The sequence below is a fragment of the Schistocerca gregaria genome, chromosome 3 (assembly GCF_023897955.1).
Source record: "Schistocerca gregaria isolate iqSchGreg1 chromosome 3, iqSchGreg1.2, whole genome shotgun sequence".
NCBI lineage: Eukaryota > Metazoa > Arthropoda > Insecta > Orthoptera > Acrididae > Schistocerca > Schistocerca gregaria.
The window spans coordinates 855,266,282-855,287,289 of record NC_064922.1 but is presented as its reverse complement, the minus strand read 5'-3'; the positions used below and the strand labels follow the sequence as shown (position 1 = coordinate 855,287,289).

At 40.4% G+C, this 21,008-nt stretch overlaps 1 protein-coding gene across 1 annotated transcript in view; it reads right to left on the bottom strand.

Moving 5' to 3' along the window:
• Positions 1–432: 432 nt before the first annotated feature.
• LOC126354813 (purine nucleoside phosphorylase-like) overlaps positions 433–21,008 on the bottom strand; it is a 66,283-nt gene continuing 45,707 nt past the window's right edge. Inside the window, exons 3-6 of the mRNA XM_050004752.1 lie at positions 11,949–12,127; positions 10,482–10,657; positions 9,534–9,724; positions 433–2,320 (exon numbers count right to left, since the gene is read on the bottom strand). Coding sequence (XP_049860709.1) covers positions 2,103–2,320; positions 9,534–9,724; positions 10,482–10,657; positions 11,949–12,127 — 764 coding nt within the window. The 3' untranslated portion in view covers positions 433–2,102. The remainder of the gene's footprint in view (positions 2,321–9,533; positions 9,725–10,481; positions 10,658–11,948; positions 12,128–21,008) is intronic.

Sequence of the window (21,008 nt, the reverse complement as noted above, 5' to 3'; positions counted from 1 at the left end):
ACAATCTTCCTGAAAACAATAGCAGACACTAATGTCAAAACTTTTGAACAATATTTGGAGCAACACTGCTTTCACTCTACAGAATAATATTTAAATGTATGAAATCTGTCACACAAATGGGAAGGATTTGTAATTGGTACCAATAAAAATGTGACAACAACAAAGCTTAAGAAAACAGCATAGCAAATATATCCTACGTATAAAGCTGTCTTGTTTATTATTTTCACAGGCACATCATGAAACTGTTTAGAAACAATCTGCTTCTGTTATTTGATTGCCTGTATTTTAGTTAACAAAGTGTTGTAGTAGGCTACTACACAAAATGTAACCATACTTTTCAACATGCCAGGGAAAATGTAAAATCTGTTTTAAATGACTCATGGTAATATCCTTAAAGAGAGATGAACACATAAAATGCATTAAATAAATCCATTACAGTCCAAGAACATTTTATTTCTGGAAATTTGTGATGTTATAAAAATTGGACAAAAATGATAACACTTTTCTGTATTTGAAATACTGAACAATTTTAATGCACATTGTAATTTTTAGCATAATTTGTACTCTACCACTAATGTTTCAGCATTTCAAACATAGTACATTATCTTCATATAATGAAATAACAGTATAGTTTTCTACCTAGTCTTAAACAACACATTGTATAAAAGAAACATTTAAAATGTCGCCTTAGATACACAGCATAAATATCTTAACCTATCAAAAAATATACAGTTAGGAATTTTTAAAACTCACTGTCTCTGTTTCTAGTATTTTTAGCAATGCTTACAATAGCCTTCCAATTCTTGAAAACAGTAACACTGTCCATATAAAACAGCAACCATTGATTGTGACACACACAAGACTGCTGGTAGTCTTTTCATTTTCTGGAGACTAAACAGCCAGTGATATCAGTCCACTTTATCACCTATGAACACAAGTAAAATTCCAGTTGTGTGGTCTGCTTTTTGCTCACCAAGTTATCTGAAAGGCCACTGTGCCAATGCAGTTTCAAGAATGGCTGCAAATTCTTTAGGAAGACTGATATTGCTACTGTTGCCACTATCTAAATTTTTTCTATAATGTAGTACTGTACAATATTATAAAATAAATACAAGTTACTTTTCCTTCTTTCTCCATATTTATAGCTGCAAACCAGATCATTCAGTCTTATGCAAATTTGTGAAGGAAATATAAAACAAAGATAAGATTAATTTAATACATGTACAAATTATTGATACTGCTAAGAAGAAAAGAACAAAGGAATGATGTAAAAAGTCATATTGACTCAGGTACATATTAATTTTATCTCCAAAAATGTGTAGTAAGATTTTCTCATGCCACAGAGGTTATCTAAATTTCAGAGGTAATACCACATTAAGAAACTTTACTACAATGTAAAATAAAACAAGCCATGTTTTGTCTTCTGTAGCATATGTGTGGATACAAGTTTGAAGTGTATAAAAAGAGGAATATCAGTTACTGAAACAGTTACAAGCATTTTATCTCTTTTTCTGCTGAGCAGTTGTCTTAGAAAGAGCACTGAATCCAGTTAAATGAAGCATTAAATATCTTTACAATATCGGTCTCGTGCATAAAACTGTTATAATTTTTCACATGTTTTAAAGCAAAAGTGATAACATTGTAAAAACACTATTAGAAATTTAGTACGAAATTCAAAATAAGGGGAAGACATATTTACATTAAAGCTGGAAAAACCACATCAATGGTGCTCAACAGGAACTGAATCCTGATCTAGCGGGCACTAACAACTTATAGTTTATTCATAACAAATATATAAAACATGTCTTGCACCCTGAGCTTCCATATGTTCACAAACCGAAAGCAATACTCTGTTCCATACAAAATTTCAAATTTTGTGTTGCTCACATGCTATGTTTATCCTTCTCGCGAACAGCCTCATTTCATACACTTTATCATTATATATTCTCTGTGGATCGGTCAGAATATAATATGTATTGGACGAAAATCCCAGGCACTGAAAAGCTAGTCCTTTCCTATCAGTAAGAGCCCTACTATAAGGCACCACTTACGACATCAGCACTCTGCAGAGTAAAGCATTTTCTTAGTTTAGATTCACAACTTCATTTTGAGGCTGTCGCTGCAATCATGAGTGGGACCAGGTTTGAGACCAGCTGCTGCAGGACCTTGGCCCTCACCCTGCCGACCTCGATGACCTCCTCGTGGCACACCTCCTGGTCACCGTCGTAATTGAGGGCACACTTGTTGGTGATCAGGCTGAGGGCAAACACCTCCATCCCGCAGTGGCGTGCCACAATAACTTCGTGGACTGTACTCATTCCTAACAAAACAAGAGTATTTCATTATATTCCTATTATTACACAATGAAGCAACAGAATATTAATAACAGGTTGTATTAAAATGAATATGAAGTTTTCACTATGCAAAAGCAAGGAAATGGTGACAGTCATTAAAATCATTCTTGGAGGTGATCAGCATTTGTTTATTTCATTTTGTTTTCTTTACTTTATTTTGTTTTGTTTTGTTTTTATTAGTCTGTAGACAGCTCTCATGGTGCACAAAACATTATGCATGTTTATAATTAACAGCAAAAACTGTGGATGAAAGTATACAATAAAAAGAAGGAAAAATTCTCCAGTGAACAAGAGTTTGTGGATGAGTTGTTTGTGAGGTAACTGTCAATGTGTGGCTATGAGTTCCACACAATTCAGTTAATACAAATGTATTTGAAACCTAAGCTTTTTCCATCACTGGGTTGGTGGTCAAAGATTTTTATGGTTCATTACTTCACTCCTTTATGTACAACACAAAGGCTGAGTGATGAATTATGTAAATCATTTCTGCTTCTAGTATTAAATTCATTAATGTTGCCAATCAGTCACAGTTTGAAAGCAACATCAACAAACTTTATAACAGAATAATTTTATTGTGAGGCTGTCCTCAGTATGCCCAACTGCTTAAAGGTTTTGTAGGAAATTTCTGGCAGCATATAAATATTTCAGGAGTAAAGGAGACCAATCACTGGAAAGCAGAAGCATATAACTGTCAACTGGTGGAGAGCGGCACACTCTAAAGGTGATGTGGGGACACAAATTGGGAGGGAGTGACAGGATCACCCCCTCCCAATTAACATACCCATGCCCATTCAGCATGTGCTGCTCCCCACTGGCTCTGATACTCATGCGTTACATATCTCGTCTGTGCAACTGGCTCATCTCCCTCTCACATTCCTAGACAGCAAACCTGCTGCCTCCCTCTGAGCTGCCACCCCCCACTCTTCTTCCTGCCTCCCACCTCTCACATCCTCTACCCACACTATGACACCTGACAACTCCCATACTGGCTTAGTCCACCTCCCAAAATGCAGCACTGACATACTGTTTCCAGCTGTCTTCGTATGTGGGCATAGGTGTAATTTTCAGTGAGAGGCTTACAAGAAGTTGTAAGAGTGGAGAGCTTGTATTACTCTTAATACATGCTTCCATGCGAGAAACACATTTCCCAGAACATGATGCCACAAGAAGATGAATTAAAACAGATAAAGCAAGTCTACATTTGACATTTTCATCTTCAAAGGCTGATACTATCTCTAACACAAAATCTGCAGAGCTTAGACATTTAAGAAGATCTGTAACATGTGACTTCCAGTTTGGTGAACACCTAACAATTTAGAGTAATCTGGTTCATTAATTTGTTTATCCTCCTGCATTACTTCTAATGGTGTGGCGAGGACTTGCACTGTAGACCTGCTGAATTTTATGTATCGTGTTTCGTCTCAATTCAGTGGCTGTCCATTTTCAGAGAACCAGTTATTAATTTTCAATAAAAAATTACATTTTCACATGTTAATGTTACTCAATTAGGCTTGATTATAAAGCTTGCACCATAAGCAAACAGCACTATTTCTGACTCTTGGATATGTGAAGGCAGATTATATACAAATGCAGACCCAATATTGATCTGTGACATCCACTTAGTAATTATTTCCCATGGTGAAGTTTTGTTTCATTGTGTACACTCCCTGGCTTCCTTAATGCAATACCCTAGGGCCTTTTAGACAGGCAAGATGAAAACCAGTTCTATTAATATCTCTGATACCACAATATTAGTGTTTCTGTAAGAGAATACTGTGAACTACAAAACCAAGTGATTTTGACAAGTCATAGAAAAAAAACAATTAACAATATTTCATTTAAGTTCCATATAATTTGATTCGTAGATTGAAAAATGGCACATTCTGAAGAGAAACCTTTTTGAAATTCAAAGAGGATATTGATTAAATATCTTATTTTGAGAGGTGAGTTATTGTGCACATGTGCACAATTTTATGTGATTACTTGGAGATAGCCATGTGAAGGAAATGTTTATTTTTCATTGCCAGGTTTCTAGAAAGGGCTCACAGCGCCAGTACTTTCCAAGCTTGCTCAGTGTACATTATGTGAAAGCCAGAGCCAGTATCACATGCTGAAAGTCATGCTGGAAAACCAGGACCACATGGTCACATTATCGAGTTAGATATGAATGCATTTTAGAGTGAACCAGAGGAGACTTAATGCTAAGAGTTCTATACGACAACACCAATAAACTATGCTGTTTTTAGCACTAAAACACTCACGAGTACCAAGCCAAGTTGGCTAGCACCTGAGGTACAGAAGTTGCCTTGCAGTGCCCAAGACGTACACTCAACTATCATGATACAGCCAGCTCACTACTCTTTTAGAAACAGTAATTGTGTAAACACTAGAAAAATGAGATGTTACTGTATGTATCCATTTGGGTAGTGATTGCCTCTGCTGATTCTCGCCTTTAATATAAGATTCTCGGTTTATATCTGTAAGTGGCAATTCTTCAATTATGATGGTTTTATTAGTAATTCTACACCTCATTAGACAGACAGGGTTTTGAGCCACTGTCTATGTTAATCAAGTCCAGTGTGTCGCCACTTTCCCCCCAAATTCTCCAGAAGAATTTAAATAAGGAAGCAGAGTACCAAATACGGAAACCCCGAACCCTCTTCGTGATAAAGACATGAGGTGTATGTTTTGGAATCATGAGATGTTGAAAATATTAGCAAATATATCTCTTCAGTGCTTCACGGTGCTACACATTTAGTAAAGCACACCAACATCAGCAGTACTGAGACGTTCTTTCATGGTGTTATGAAAGAAAACATGTACCTGTAACAGTAAGAATCGTGTAATTTGTTCAGTGAGTGCCTTTTATCTGACGTACAACTGTTCCATAATACCACCTGAAGTGAGACAAACAATTAAGAGGGCCTCTATTGAATTCTGCATGCTAGACTTGAGGCTACTCAGAGCGTTTACGTGTGCCGACACTCCTGGATGACGTAGGAACTGAAATTGAGGGTAGCAAAGCAAAATCAGAAATGCTGAACTCATTCAATTTTTTTCTTAAAAACAGAAATATAGAAGTACTGCCCCAATTTAATCATCTCATGATACAGATATTAGTGTCAGTGGCATTGAGAAATAGCTGAAATCATTAAAACTAAACTAATTTGCAGGGCCCAATGGAATCCCTGTCAGATGCTATACAGTATTTGCAGCCAAGGTGTCCCAACTTTAACTGTGAAACTGTAATATAAAGGAGATCATAATTTTAAAAAAAAACTAAGCCCAATTGCAATAAAGCACAAGTCACATCCTAATGTCCATCTGTTGTAGAATCCCAGAAGACATAATGAGATATCTCTAACAAAATAACCACCTAGCAAGGATTCTGAAAACTTTGGTTGTGGGAACCCCAACTTCCACTGTTCTCACGTGGCACTCTGAAACCTATGGATCAAGACAAATGATTAAAAACTAAACTAAACTCCATCCGAACAGGCCTTGGAAGGCCCAATGGTACTGACTGGCTGCTGTGTGATCCTCAGCCCACAGACTTTACTGGATGCAGATATGGAGGGGCATGTGGTCAGCACACGACTCTTCCAGCCGTATGTCAGTTTACAAGACTGGAGTCACTACTTCTCAATCAAGTAGCTCATCAGTTTGCCTCACAAATGCTGAGGGCACCCTGCTTGCCAACAGCACTTGGCAGACCATTCCATACCAGCCCTACAGCACATAACTTGGGCGATCTGACAGGAACCGGTGTTACCACTGCGGCAAGACCGTTGGCAAGACAAATGATTAGACTCAGTATTTCTTGACTCCCAGAATGCATTTGACTCAGTACCACACTAGCACTAGTTAATGGAAATATGATCATATGGAGTTTGAAACAAAATTTATGACTGGTTTAAGGATTTCATGGTATGATGGACATGGCATATACAGATACATGTTATCACTGTTGAAATACAAGTTATATTCTTCAGTATACAGTTATGTAATTATATCCAGAATGAGATTTTCACTCTGCAGCAGAGTGTGCACTTCCCCTTCAACTCTTCCACCAGGAGGAGGAGCCACTGGCTCCGGAACCTTGTGAAAGTTCAGTACTTTTGCATGTGTGTTCCCCTGCTGCTGCTTGGTCTGTCCATTTACATTATATTATCAATTATTGATTATTTTCGTTGTTATAATACATAGTTTGCATTTACATTACTCAAATAGGGTGAAAAATCCACCTCCTTTTGTTACAAACTCATAGGAATTTTCCTTAAAGAAAATTAGCCTCCTCCTGACCAATGAATCCTTGCAGCACCTGGCAGGAACCAAGCTGGTTTGACTGATACACGAAGGCATTGAGATAACCTCTGAAACTGAAGCAGACAACAGTACAGCAGTGTGAATTCACTACACCCTGTAGAAAAATGAACTCTGTGATGCTCCTAGTAACAAACTATCCATATGCTAATTTATAATACACACAAACCACAAAATGTGCTATGTCCCCTATGTGCTGGAAGACACTGCAGTGTTTCTGCTCTTCATGTTATGGACATCAAACAAAACATGTACCTATCTCATCAGGGCTGTGCACAGTGCCAGCTTATGCAGTGTCGGCAGTGCCTCGTGCAGTGTGCTCATTTCAGCATTCGGGCCCCAACACTGTTCTGACTAGAGCTGCAGCACTCTAGTGCTAGTCAGGTAGCCTTCCTGCCACTGCTGTGGGATGAGATAGCAACTTCTTTACACTGACAGACCCAGAAGAAGCACCAGGGTTTACTGCAGCCTATGTAAAGTTTGTTCTCTTTCTGCATGCTTATAAGTACTCTGTAAACCACTGTGAAGTGGCATAACTGTGTGTTCTTAGCATTGCACCACATGTCATGGTTTTTCTTTGTTCTAATTGTGCATGGAGTGGGTGAAGTATAACTGCTCAAATGCCTCTGTGCACACTGTGCTTAGTCCAACCTTGTCATCTTGGGCCCTGAAGCAGTGATTTATAGCAGGTGCAGTATATTCCTAAGTTAATCATTTGATACTAGTTCTTGATACTTCAAGCAGACTTTTGCAGGATAATTTGCATCTATCCTCATGTGTCTTCCAGTACTAATTTTTCAAAATGCTTGTGACTCCTGCTAGTTAAACTTGTGACCATTTGTGGTGACCTCCATCCAATACTTTCAAAAATCCCGTTAGCCCTACTTGGTATGGTTCTCACATACTTCATCAGTATTCTAAGATCAAATGTACAAGTGATTTGTGTGCAGTGTACTTTGTAGACTGTGTTCTCTCAGTATTCTACCAGTGAACTGACATCTACCCCTTGCCTTTCCTATCGCATAGCCTGTGCAATTGTGCCATTTTCCCACAAACTGTTACACCCAGGTATTTGTATGAGTTGTCCGTTTCTGACTTACTCATTGTTGCTGTAGTTCACAGCACACAAAATTTTTGCATTTTGTGAAGTGAAGTGCACAGGTTTGCATTTATGAACATTTGAAGCAAAATCCACTCAGGATCTGTAGATGTGTTTTTTTATTCATTTTATTTTATTTTATTTCATTCAGATAATAAATCATTATAGATAACTGCATCTGTAAAAATATATTTGAAGTACAATTACGTATGAAACTTCCTGTCAGACTAAAACTGTGTGCTGGACCAAGACTCAAACTCGCGATCTTTGCCTTTCACAGGCAAGTGCTCTACCAACCGAGCTACCCAAGCATGACTCACAACCTCTCCTCACAGCTTCAGTTCTGCCAGTACCTCATCTCCTACCTTCCAAACTACACAGAAGCTCTTCTGCGAACCTTGCAGACCTAGCACCACTCCACTGCAGAGTGAAAATTTCATTTTGGAATCATCCCCCAGGCTGTGGCTGAGCCATGTCTCCACAATATCCTTTCTTCCAGCGGTGCTAGTTCTGCGAGGTTCACAGAAGAGCTTCTTCGAAGTTTGGAAGGTAGGAGACGAGGTACTGGCAGAACTGAAGCTCTGAGGAGCACTTGCCCATGAAATGCTAAAGTCCCAAGTTCAAGTCTCATTCCGGCACACAGTTTTAATCTGCCAGAAAGACTTACTGGATGGCACAAGAAAGAAAGACCTTCTCATCCCATCCACCTCCTCTGACCTGGGGTTCTGGATGTCTTTTCTAAACTGTACCCTTTCCCTAAACCTCTCTAGTACCTTTCCTTCGCCCCTCTTCCTTCCCCTCAACTCATCCACCAGAAGGAGCCACTGGCTACAGAATCTTCTGAAAGTTCAATCCTTACGCATGCATGTTCCCCTGCTGCCACTTGGTGAGTAGACTTTTTTTATCTGTCTATTTAAAATGTAGTATTAGTTTGGTGAAATGACTGATGCTTACAGATGCACAAAATGGTGAACATTTTAAGAACATATAAATTATGGTTTTCACGGCCTATCAATGTAACAAAATATTCTCAGAGTCTTTTGTCTTCTGGTCAGAAGATGGAAGTCATGTATGCCACACAACAAGAAACCCACAAAATTTTTCTGAACATCTTAATGTTATGTCACAATATGTTCCAGTGATTAGTTCTAATCAATGTGCAATCCACTGATGACATAAGCAGAAGCATATCATGTCATAAGGAAGCCCAACTTTACAAACTGATCATTAGCAAGAATGACCTGACATTTGCTGTTCATAGCAGCTTTGGAAAACAACAAATACTGAAAACTTCCTGGCAGATTGAAACTGTGTGCTGGACCAATACTCAAACTCAGGACCTTTGTCTTTCGTGGGCAAGTGCTCTACCGTCTGAGCTACCTAAGCATGACTCACGCTCTGTCCTCACAGCTTCAGATACTGGCGGAAGTGAAGCTGTGAGGGTGGGACGTGAGCCGTGCTTGGGTAGCTCAGATGGTAGAGCACTTGCCCGCGAAAGGCAAAGGTTCTGAGTTTGAGTCTCAGTCTGGCACGCAGTTTTAATCTGCCAGGAAGTTTCATATCAGTGCACACTCTGCTACAGAGTGAAAATCTCATTCTGGAAACAACAAATCCTTTTCAAGCATCTCTTTCTGATGTAGTTTCACATTCTATGATTTCTACTATTTACATTTCATCACTCACTGTCATACAGCCCAGAAATTCACAGAATAAAACTGAGAAAGTCAAGTTACTGTAAGCTGAATAATATTTCTTACCAATAGCATCCACTCCCATCAATTTGAGGCATCTGTTTTCTGCAACAGTTTCGTAGTTTGGTCCACCTATGCAGCAGTAAATGCCTTCCTTCACAACATCTGAAATACCCATCTGCTTGGCCACTTCATGGGCTTTCTTGCGGAGATTTACATTATATGCTTTGTTCATAGACACAAAGCGTGGTCCAAACCTGTGAACATTAAATGGATATTGCTTTATTAAGGATTCATGCCTTTTTTGTGGATTTATCATCCCATTTGCCCTCCCTACAAAAACAGAAACAAGATCTATGCAGTTCACAAAAAAAAAATTGAGCACAGTTTTCTTAGGAAGATGAACATTATAGCCTGTTCACAAATATGTATATCCAACAATTTTCAAAGCACTGTAGTGTCACAGAATAGCAAAGAGTTGGAAACGTGGAATATTGTCAAAGTTTCGTTGCCTATGCCGAGAGCCAGAGTATGGTATTAAATGGCAGTGAACCATTTGCAGCCAAAAAGATAAAGGGAAAATACTTTTATAGTTCTGAAATGTCATTTTGGATAAAATGCTGTAAGTGAAATGGACAGTGCATGAGGAAAGTAGTCATCTTAGAATCTAAGAAGGAAAAGAACTGCAGGAAAAGAATAGGGAAAACATAACGGCTGGTTCATATTTCAAAGAAATTGCACACAAAGAGGTACTGGAGGAAAGATTCCAAAGAAGAGGGAGCAGGAGAGGGAGAGGAATCCCAGATTACATTAAAAATGCACAATATCAGTTGCAGGTTCAGGAAGGGGCAACAGACAGAGGAAAGCAAAGGACAATCTGTGCCTGTCATAGAAGTCACAAAGGAAGAACTGCTGCAGGTATTGCATACAAGCCAAACTGCATGTATGTCTCTAAAGCAAATTCCATAAGAGACAAATACGCAAAAGGAAATCACTCTCCTTGACAGCACTCACCTTTCATCATTTGGACCAATAAGAGGGCCATTCCCAGCAAATCCCATCAGACTGATGTGGTCCTTGATTAGCATGATGTCACCAACATTCAGGTCATCATTGATGCCTCCAGCAGCATTGGTGGCAATCAGATGGGTCACCCCTATCAGCTTCATGACCCTCACAGGCATGGCACACTGCACAGATCAAAATCTGTCTTTAAGCTACCATTCGAGTTATCAATAGCAGCAGTTACACACACAGAATAAAGATCATCAATCTCTCTAGTTTAGATACAGTAACAAGCATTACAACCGTTATTAGTTTTGGCCATCTTCAGAATCTACAATATTAAATTTCAAGATTTTGATTTAGCCTATGATTCCTTTTCCTATTGTAGATCCTGAAGGAGCTAATGAATGGCTGAAAATAGTCGTGATAGTAATCAGTCTGTAATAGTTTCTAAAACAAAAGGGAGGTATAATATATCACTCTTCTCCGCTGATAAAATGTAATTTTTTCCAGAAATATTTATCTTATATTTAAACAAAATGCCATGGCTTTTATTCAAAGGATGCAACATGATAACAGCCTTTCTCAGTGTCCTTATTACTTTCATCCTCCAGAATCAGTTCTTTTCAACTCGTCAGATCAAGGCTCTGGTTTTAAGGGGTTTTTCTGCCAGACTCGCAGCCAACTCATCAATTTTCTGGCTAAAAAATATTCTGTTTTGTGTATCAAGTTGTGTTATTGCTGCACACTGCAGGTCGTCATTTGCTACACTATCACATTTAATTATTTCAGTTTTATTCTAAGGTGCTATTCCACAATCTATCTAACTGATTTGGTTTGTTCCATTCTTTTATATGGTTATAGATTTTTAGCTTACATTTTCTCGTACCTGAATAATGTTTGTACACTTTTTTCCTTCATTTTATCAGCTTTAAGGCCATGCCCACTCAGCCATCTCAATAGTAATGTTAGTTACGGTGATATGAAAGCAAGGGAAACACAACACTGAGTCCCTGCGCAGAGGAAAAGTCTCCGAGCAACCCCCCCTGCTACTGCATAGCTACCAAAGAAGATGTTGGTATACTTTAATTCCTTAACTATTCTTAGTCTATACATTCTTTCTTAATAATCATTTGAACCTAAACTTTTCCTTATTATTTTTGATTTGCTCTTCTGGATTTCTCTTCGCTGTACCTCTGTTTGGAAAGACGATTCATCTGCACAAGGAGACACTGGTTTGATGGCTGTGGTGTCATGTCTCAGTTTTATGTTTTTTGAGGTTTTTTTTTCCTTTGTGGATTTTTTTTTAAGTCTACAGGCTGTTCCCATTTTCTGGAACTGAGTTTTGTAACTGGTCTTTTACAGGCCAGCCTTCTGAATGCTTCATTACATAATCCATACTGGACTGCAACAGGTGTAAACTTTTGGTCTAAAGTTAAGGAAGATATTCTTTACATATATTTCATCATCAATTACCTTCCAAATTGGGTATCCCTCATAGGCGTGGAAACGCCCCTGCATGCACATGACTTCAACACCTTCAAGAAATCCAAACACAAGTTGGCCAGCATGGCCAGCAACTGTCGAGTGGGGGAAGCCGGGGATGTCCGAGTAAGGAAATGCCTGCCGCTTTGTAAGTGTGTTTGCTAGTTCACCTGGAGAAAAATAACATCAGTATTACAGATGTATACAAAAGCTTTTTACAGTGAAGTACTGCTTCACACGCGAGTCTGATCCAGCAGAAGAACTGTATCAAACATTTTGGATCATGCTGTGATGAAATGACATGATCTCATATTATAAGAAAGATGGGTTTGGTTGTCATTAAAGATACTTACTCTGCCTAAATTATTCTTGTCTGGAGGTAAAGTCAACACAAAAACTCTTTTGAATAAACTGCTCTATGTCGATAAGCTCATTTACCAATAAATTAGTCGCCTCCATTCTAATAGAGTGTACCACTTCCACAAACTTTGGTTATGTTTTCAGACTTATTGTTTCCATAAAGTATCTAAAACCAAGTGGTGTTGTGGTGTTTGTAATCAGATTAGCCCATGGAAGCTGTCCAGCCAAAAAACTGATAATCTTACTATGAATAAAAGGTGCTTCTCACTATCCAAGATTAGAAAAAGGACACCAAAAGTGAAAATTTTAATATTAAGTTTACAGCTGATTGAGTAAAGATATGTAAAATGATTTGAGTGAAATGAAACATGAAAAGATGCATGAATAGTAGTAAGTACCGTAAATGCGACAAGGTTCTACCAATGCTGATAAAAAAAAAATCTTCGAAAAATACCATTGCAATCACATAAATATTAACTACCAAATAGCAGCTATTTAACATAACTGACACGACAGTAGTTTTTTCCACATTAGCAGCTTGCCTTCTAATTTACTCTATCAAATTTTGGTGGCATAATGAACAGAATTAAGAAGTACAATTTTAGTTTACTGTTGTGAAATGATATGTACCCAGTCGTCTGAGTAGTGCCACATTACTCTTGTATGATCTTTTGTTTCACAATTTATGCTAAAAGAGCAGAAAAATAGGAAGACCACTGAGAGACACATTGCTGGATGGCAAAAGGAGACAGCACAGTACAAGTGAGAAGGAGAAGTAAGACTTAGCAAACAAGTTGTTACTGATCTTTTCTTACTGACTGATTGAGAATGAACTAAGTACACACTGTATAAATACATCTTAGAACAGTACTACTTTCAATAGCTTTTCATGGAACGGCCTGGCATTTCACCCACTTGCCCCATCTCATCTACATCCACGCTCTGAAAATACTGTTAAGTGCAAGGCAGGGGGTACATCCTACTGTAGGCACTTTTCATCCATTCTGTTCAGGTATGGAGCACGGGAAGAATAACTGCTTAAATGCCTCTGTGCACGTTGCAATTAGACTAAGACTGTCTCCACAGTCTCTATGGGAATGACACATAGGAGACTGTAACCTATTCTTAGATTCATTACTTACACTGATGGGTCTGTATCTGCATATATTCACTTTATATTTACTTTGTGGTTAAAAGTTTACTGGCAGTGTGTTGGTTTTAGAAAACTATCTGAGTAGGTTTTCATGGGACAGTTTGCTTTTATCTTCAAGTGTCTGCCAGTTCAGGTTTTCCAGGATCTCTGTGACACTCTCCCATGAGCTGACAAACCTGTGACCATTCATTCTGCTCTTCTCCGTTTCCATTCGATATCCCCTGTTAGTCCTGTTTGGCACAGTTCCCATATACCTTAGCAATACTCCATGATAGGCCACTCAAGTGTTTTGTACGCTGTCTCCTTTGTAGACCGATTGCTTTCCCTAGCATTCTACCTGCTTCACACACATCATAATTCCATTTCATATACCTCCAAATTGTTAGACCTAGGTATTTGCACAGGCACACCTAATTCCAACTATGACTCGCCGATATTATAGTCTTAGGATACAATGTTTCATCCTCTTGTGAAATACACAGATTTAGACAATTTCTGAACATTCAAAGCAACTTGCCTGTCTTCACACTACTTTGAAATGTTATCATTTGTGTCACTTCTTTCAGACAGTACTTCACTATAGATAACTAGTCCATCTCCGTAGCTTAGTGATAGCGCTACCACGCATGGGGGGCCAGGTTCGATTCTCAGCAGGGGACTGCGTGTTGTGTGTTCATCATCATTCACACAGAAGTCGCCGAAGTGGCGTCAACTAAAAAGACTTGCAAAGCAGCGGCTGAACCCCGAAGGGGATATCCCAGCCAATAAATGCCATACAATCATTTAATTTCATTTATAGATAACTCCATCATCTCCACACAGTCTGAGGTTACCAATAATACTGACACAAAAAAAAAAAAAAAAAGCACCGGGCGAGGTGGCGCTGTGGTTAGCGCAATGGACTCGCATTTGGGAGGACGACGTTTCAATCCCACGTCCGGCCATCCTGATTTAGGTTTTCCATGATTTCCCTTAATCGCTCAAGGCAAATGCCCTTTGAAAGGACACGGCCTACTTCCTTCCCCGTTCTTCCCTAATCCGATGAGACAAATGATCTCGCAGTTTGGTCTCTTCCCCCAGAACAACCCAAACAAACTCTAGCAACAGATTTCGCCTGATACCACCTACAGTTAGTAAGCATTGATGTGGTACCGAGTAAAATGCTTTTCGGTAATCTACCTGAGTGCCTTGCCCCATGGCTTTCAGTACGCCATGCGAGAAAAGTGTATGTCACACTGGCATATGTTTACAAAGTCGACGCTGGCTGGCATGGAAGGGGACATTCTATTGCCTGCGGCAACATCACTCAATCATTATGTGATTACTGCCTTTTTTCGTGTTTTGTTGTTCCGATTAACATAAATCGTTCACCAAGCATTGCACTAGAACAATTTCGCTTTACACTATGGAAAGAGCACGTAAAATTACACTTTAAGAAGCCATTTCGTTTGTAACAACAAACATACCAACGTTATCTGTTGACAATGGGATTATATGACAAGATGGGCAGTTATTGTTAGTGCTGAATCCTAAGATCCGTTCTGACGCTTCGGCAGATAAATGTAATTTAGTTTTTACGGTGAATATATGGAGTCACCTCGTTATATATGTCATACAACGCCATTGTTAATAGAAAATATCATACGTAATTTTCACCTCCCCCAACTGCAATTTTCATGTGCACTTCTCGAGAATAGATAAGTCTGCCAGTCCTAGTAAAACAGCAGCTCAGTAAGGAGTGATGAATCGGCGAATTTCCATTGGGCGCGTCGAAGGTCACTGAACGGACAATCACTTCTTTATTTATCACCATCTCCTACATCGTCCTCGTGGACCATATCGTACTTGGCAAAAAGATACCAGCTCAATGAGCATTACACTCCCCCCCTACACTTTCCAACCCATTCACCTCCTTTCCTATAACACACGTGTTCTTCGCACAGTGGCAAGCGGAGTATGTATGGGTTGTAGACGCAGGTAACTAAAGTTTCTACCAAGTTGGCCACGCCAGGTAACATAACTTTTTGTACTATGCGTAGAGGTCTACGCTGATGGGTTTGTATCTGCAGATATCCGCTTTATAATTACTTTGTGATTAAAAGTTTACTGACAGTGTCGATATTTTCGTCTGTTTGCCCCTCAGAGGCGTTACAATTATTGTTTTAAGGCAGTTTTATCAATCATTTGCGACGCGGTGCCACTATATTAGCTTAAATGCGCAGTGTCCTGAAAAGCGTAGATGCAGTGTTGACAACTGCAAGATCCTTCTTCCTGGTTGTGGCCGCACAAAAAATCGCTTCCTCAAGTCTGGTTTGCAGTAACAGAGGTCAATTCTGAGTATTACGGACCGCTGTCACCAATCTACACGAAACTCTTAGGACACTGTCGATTCAACCTTTCACTTCATGATCCGATTACTATTTGTGTATCAAACACGTCACATATAATGTTCGGCATGAAATTGGTGAATTTACCAACGTTCCTCTTAAATACACATATCACCCCAGTTCCCAGAACTTGCGAACATAGACGTAAACAGTGGATATTGTATCACAGACACAGTCCCTTTGACTTTTCAGAGATGTCACTAAACCAGCCCAAAGATGAAACAACCATGCATGAGTAGCGCCTATTAAATGGGGGGGTTCCGACAGCCGATCAGTTCCAGTCAATCCACCAGGAAGGAGGTACATGGCTCGTGTTTTCTGTTGTTCAACCATGCCTAAATGGTCAATACCGAGGTTCGATCGCGTCGGCATTGTTACTTTGTGGCATGAAGGGCTCTCAACAAGGGAACTATCCAGGCGTCTCGGTGTGAACCAAAGCGATGTTGTTCAGACATGGAGGAGATACAGAGAGACAGGAACTGTCGAGGACATGCCTCGCTCAGACCGCCCAAGGGCTACTACTGCAGTGGATGACCGCTACCTACGGTTTATGGCTCGAAAAACCCTGCCAGCAACGCCACCATGTTGAATAATGCTTTTCGTGCAGTCGTGTTACGACTAACTGTGCGCAATAGGGTGCATGATGCACAACATGATGTCGCATATGCCTTCAACCAGATAATCGTAGGAGACGTGTTTGGAGGCAAACCGGTCAGGCTGAACGCCTTAGACACTCCATCCATCGAGTGCAGCAAGGTGGTGGACCCCTCCTGTTTTTGGGTGGCATTATGTGGGGCCGACGTATGCCACTGGTGGTCATGAAAGGCGCCGTAACGGCTGTACGATGCGTGAATGCCAGACTCCGACCAATAGTGCAACAATACCGGCAGCACATTGGCGAGGCATTCGCCTTTATGAACGACAATTCGTGCCCCTATCGTGCATATCTTATGAATGACTTCCTTCAGGATAACGACATCGCTCGACTAGAGTGGCCAGCATGTTCTCCAGGCATGAACACGCCTGGGATAGAGTGAAAAGGGCTGTTTATGGATGACGTGACGCACCAACCACTCTGAGGAATTAACGAGTATTTGATAAATAGACTGTATAACAGCATGGTATATGTGGTAACTTATAACAGGGCCCCATTTGACTTCCCAATGTTTGGAATATATTCTGCAAAAAAAATTCACTAAATCTGTTTCATTAATAAGGGCAGAATGTTGTAAGTTGCGGAACGTATCAAGAACATGACAGGCTAATCATGCGCTACAGTATGGTCATGATCGTCTTTTATATCCTTAGTCAATGGAATTTAAATGCCAAGATTCGGCTGCAGCAGACGAAAATTTAGAGCAAGGGCAGTCCAATCGTTAAAGCATCAGTGGATTGTAGTGTTCAAATGGTTCAAATGGCTCTGAGCACTATGGGATTTAACATCTGTGGTCAACAGTGCCCTAGAACTTAGAACTACTTAAACCTAACTAACCTAAGGACATCACACACATCCATGCCCGAGGCAGCATTCGAACCTGCGACCGTAGCAGTCACGCGGTTCCGGACTGTGCTCCTTAACCGCGAGTCCACCGCGGCCGGCGATTGTAGTGTAAAATGCTAAAATGAGTATCTGTTTGTTGGTCTTCTAAGCATCCTACACCAGTCATCCGATTGCGATGAAACTTTAATAAGTTGTCCGTACGTCCGCGAAAGTTCCTGCACGGGTAAGGACCACCTAGCACCAGTAACGGTGAGGGTGGAGGGGGGGGGGGGGGGGGGGGGAGGCCGCACATAGAAGCTTAACTCCAGGACATCTGCTGAAATTCCAAGCAAATTCTGTATATACACGATTCATTATTTGTCACGCAACGACAGCTACATATCAGCGTGTATCTCTGAAATGCCTCATCGAATATGTACCATAACTAGTACACGCATCACATAAAACCTAAAAAAAATACTGCGACAGTAAGACACCCTTACATTGGTTAGGGTTTGGAAATGGAAAGACTTGACATAAAATCGTGACTCAGGAACGCCTAGAGCAATTATTTCTATAAAAATTCTGTGGGAATAAGATAGCCCTACTATTGCTCTGCGCATGCGCGAATCTCGCAGCTTTTCCAGATAGCATCTGGCAGCTTGTTACTGCGGATACAGCTAACAGCCACACTTCAAGTACTGCAGCCAGAACCGGAAGAAGATGCTGCTCATACACGACCCAACTGTGAAAGTGCAACAGCCCGTTGGCAAGTGTTGAAACAAACCTAATCTTAACAGTTGTGACGTCACGCTCATCGGAAGCAGTTTGTGGTTGTGATGCTTAGTCTCCGTCCTAAAGCCTTAGACCCGTTTTGGTTTTTGCAGACGCTTGTGTGTGCACTGTGTTTCGCTGTTGTAAATGGGCATTACCATTGCAACTTAAGCGAGACAAAAAAATCAAAATAAAACTTATGTTCTATGGCCGCAGTATTTTTCTGCAGAGTGGTAGGATACAGTAACATTCTTTGTCCGAGTATCAGTTCTTACCAGTAAAAATTACAAAAATTTAAATGAAAACTAAAACAATGAAAAATTCCCGGAATTCTAAAAAATTCCCGGGTTTTTTCAGGATTTCCCTGTTGTCCCGGGGCTTATACGCCCAGTCGCATACATTTAACCTCTCCTCCAGAGTCGCAAGGTATAACCGAAGACTAATACATACAGTCGCGAAACATTCTGGTGCGAAAGTTTTTCTCGTTTGACAGCTAGAGCGACACTAGCGCTTCAAGCGGGGAGAGAGCAGACAGTTACCTAAGCCGTTAGGGCAGTGTTTCTTGTTAATTATTTCTCTATTTAGTTGTTATACTTTTGCGTTCCATACATTAGTATCATCAAGACACAAATTATTGTGAAATAAATGTAAAACCAGCCAAATATCACTAACTCAATGACAAACAACTTATTCATGAACAGATACTATCTAGTAGCCGGCCGCGGTGGTCTCGCGGTTCTAGGCGCGCAGTCCGGAACCGTGCGACTGCTACGGTCGCAGGTTCGAATCCTGCCTCGGGCATTGATGTGTGTGATGCCCTTAGGTTAGTTAGCTTTAAGTAGTTCTAAGTTCTAGGGGACTAATGACCACAGCAGTTGAGTCCCATAGTGCTCAGAGCCATTTGAACCGCTATCTAGTATCTCTACAATTGCAGCTTACTCCACTGTAAGCAAAATGATATAAACACATATTTCTACATCTACATCTACGTCCATACTCCGCAATTCACCTGACGGTGTGTGGCGGAGGGTACCCTGAGTACCTCTATCGGTTCTCCCTTCTATTCCAGTCTCGTATTATTCGTGGAAAGAAGGATTGTCGGTATGCTTCTGTGTGGGCTCTAATCCCTCTGATTTTATCCTCATAGTCTCTTCGCGAGATATACGTAGGAGGGAGCAATGTACTGCTTGACTCTTCGGTGAAGGTATGTTCTCGAAACTTTAACAAAAGTCCGTACCGAGCTACTGAGCGTCTCTCCTGCAGAGTCTTCCACTGGAGTTTATCTATCACCTCGTAACGCTTTCGCGATTACTAAATGATCCTGTAATGAAGCGCGCTGTTCTCCGTTGGATCTTCTCTATCTCTTCTATCAACCCTATCTGGTACGGATCCCACACTACCGAGCAGTATTCAAGCAGTGGGCGAACAAGCGTACTGTAACCTACTTCCTTTGTTTTCGGATTGCATTTCCTTAGGATTCTTCCAATGAATCTGTCTGGCATCTGCTTTACCGACGATCAACTTTATATGATCATTCCATTTTAAGTCACTCCTAATGCGTACTCCCAGATAATTTTTGGAATTAACTGCTTCCAGTTGCTGACCTGCTATTTTGTAGCTAAATGATAAGGGATCTATATTTCTATGTATTCGCAGCACATCACACTTTTCTACACTGTGATTCAATTGCCATTCCCTGCACCATGCGTCAATTCGCTGCAGATCCTCCTGCATTTCAGTACAATTTTCCATTGTTACAACCTCTCGATACACCACAGCATCGTCTGCAAAAAGCCTCAGTGAACTTCCGATGTCATCCACCAGGTCATTTATGTATATTTTGAATAGCAACGGTCCTATGACACTCCCCTGCGGCACACCTGAAATCCCTCTTACTTCGGAAGACTTCTCTCCATTGAGAATGACATGCTGCGTTCTGTTATCTAGGAACTCTTCAATCCAATCACAAAATTGGTCTGATTGTCCATATGCTCTTACTTTGTTCATTAAACGACTGTGGGGAACTGTATCGAACGCCTTGCGGAAGTCAAGAAACACGGCATCTATCTGGGAACTCGTGTCTATATGGCCCTCTGAGTCTCGTGGACGAATAGCGCGAGCTGGGTTTCACAAAACCGTCTATTTCGAAACCCATGCTGATTCCTACAGAGTAGATTTCTACTCTTCAGAAAAGTCATTATACTCTAACATAATACGTGTTCCAAAATTCTACAACTGATCGACGTTAGAAATATAGGTCTATAGTTCTGCACATCTGTTCGACGTCCCTTCTTGAAAACGGGGATGACCTGTGCCCTTTTCCAATCCTTTGGAACGCTACGCTCTTCTAGAGATCTACGGTACACCGCTACAAGAAGGGTGGCAAGTTTCTTCGCGTACACTGTGTAAAATCGAACTGTTATCCCATCAGGTCCAGCGGCCTTTCCTCTTTTAAGCGATTTTAATTGTTTCTCTCTCCCTCTGTCGTCTATTTCAATATCTACCATTTTGTCATCTGTGCGACAATCTAGAGAAGGAACTACAGTGCAGTGTTCCTCTGTGAAACAGCTTTGGAAAAAGACATTTAGTATTTCGGCCTTCAGTATGTCATCCTCTGTTTCAGTACCATTTTGGTCACAGTGTGTCTGGACATTTTGTTTTGATCCACCTACCGCTTTGACATAAGACCAAAATTTCTTAGGATTTTCTGCCAAGTCAGTACATAGAACTTTACTTTTGAATTCATTGAACGCCTCTCGCATAACCCTCCTCACACTACATTTCGCTTCGAGTAATTTTTGTTTGTCTGCAAGGCTTTGGCTATGTTTATGTTTGCTGTGAAGTTCCCTTTGCTTCCATAGCAGTTTTCTAACTCGTTTGTTGAACCACGGTGGCTC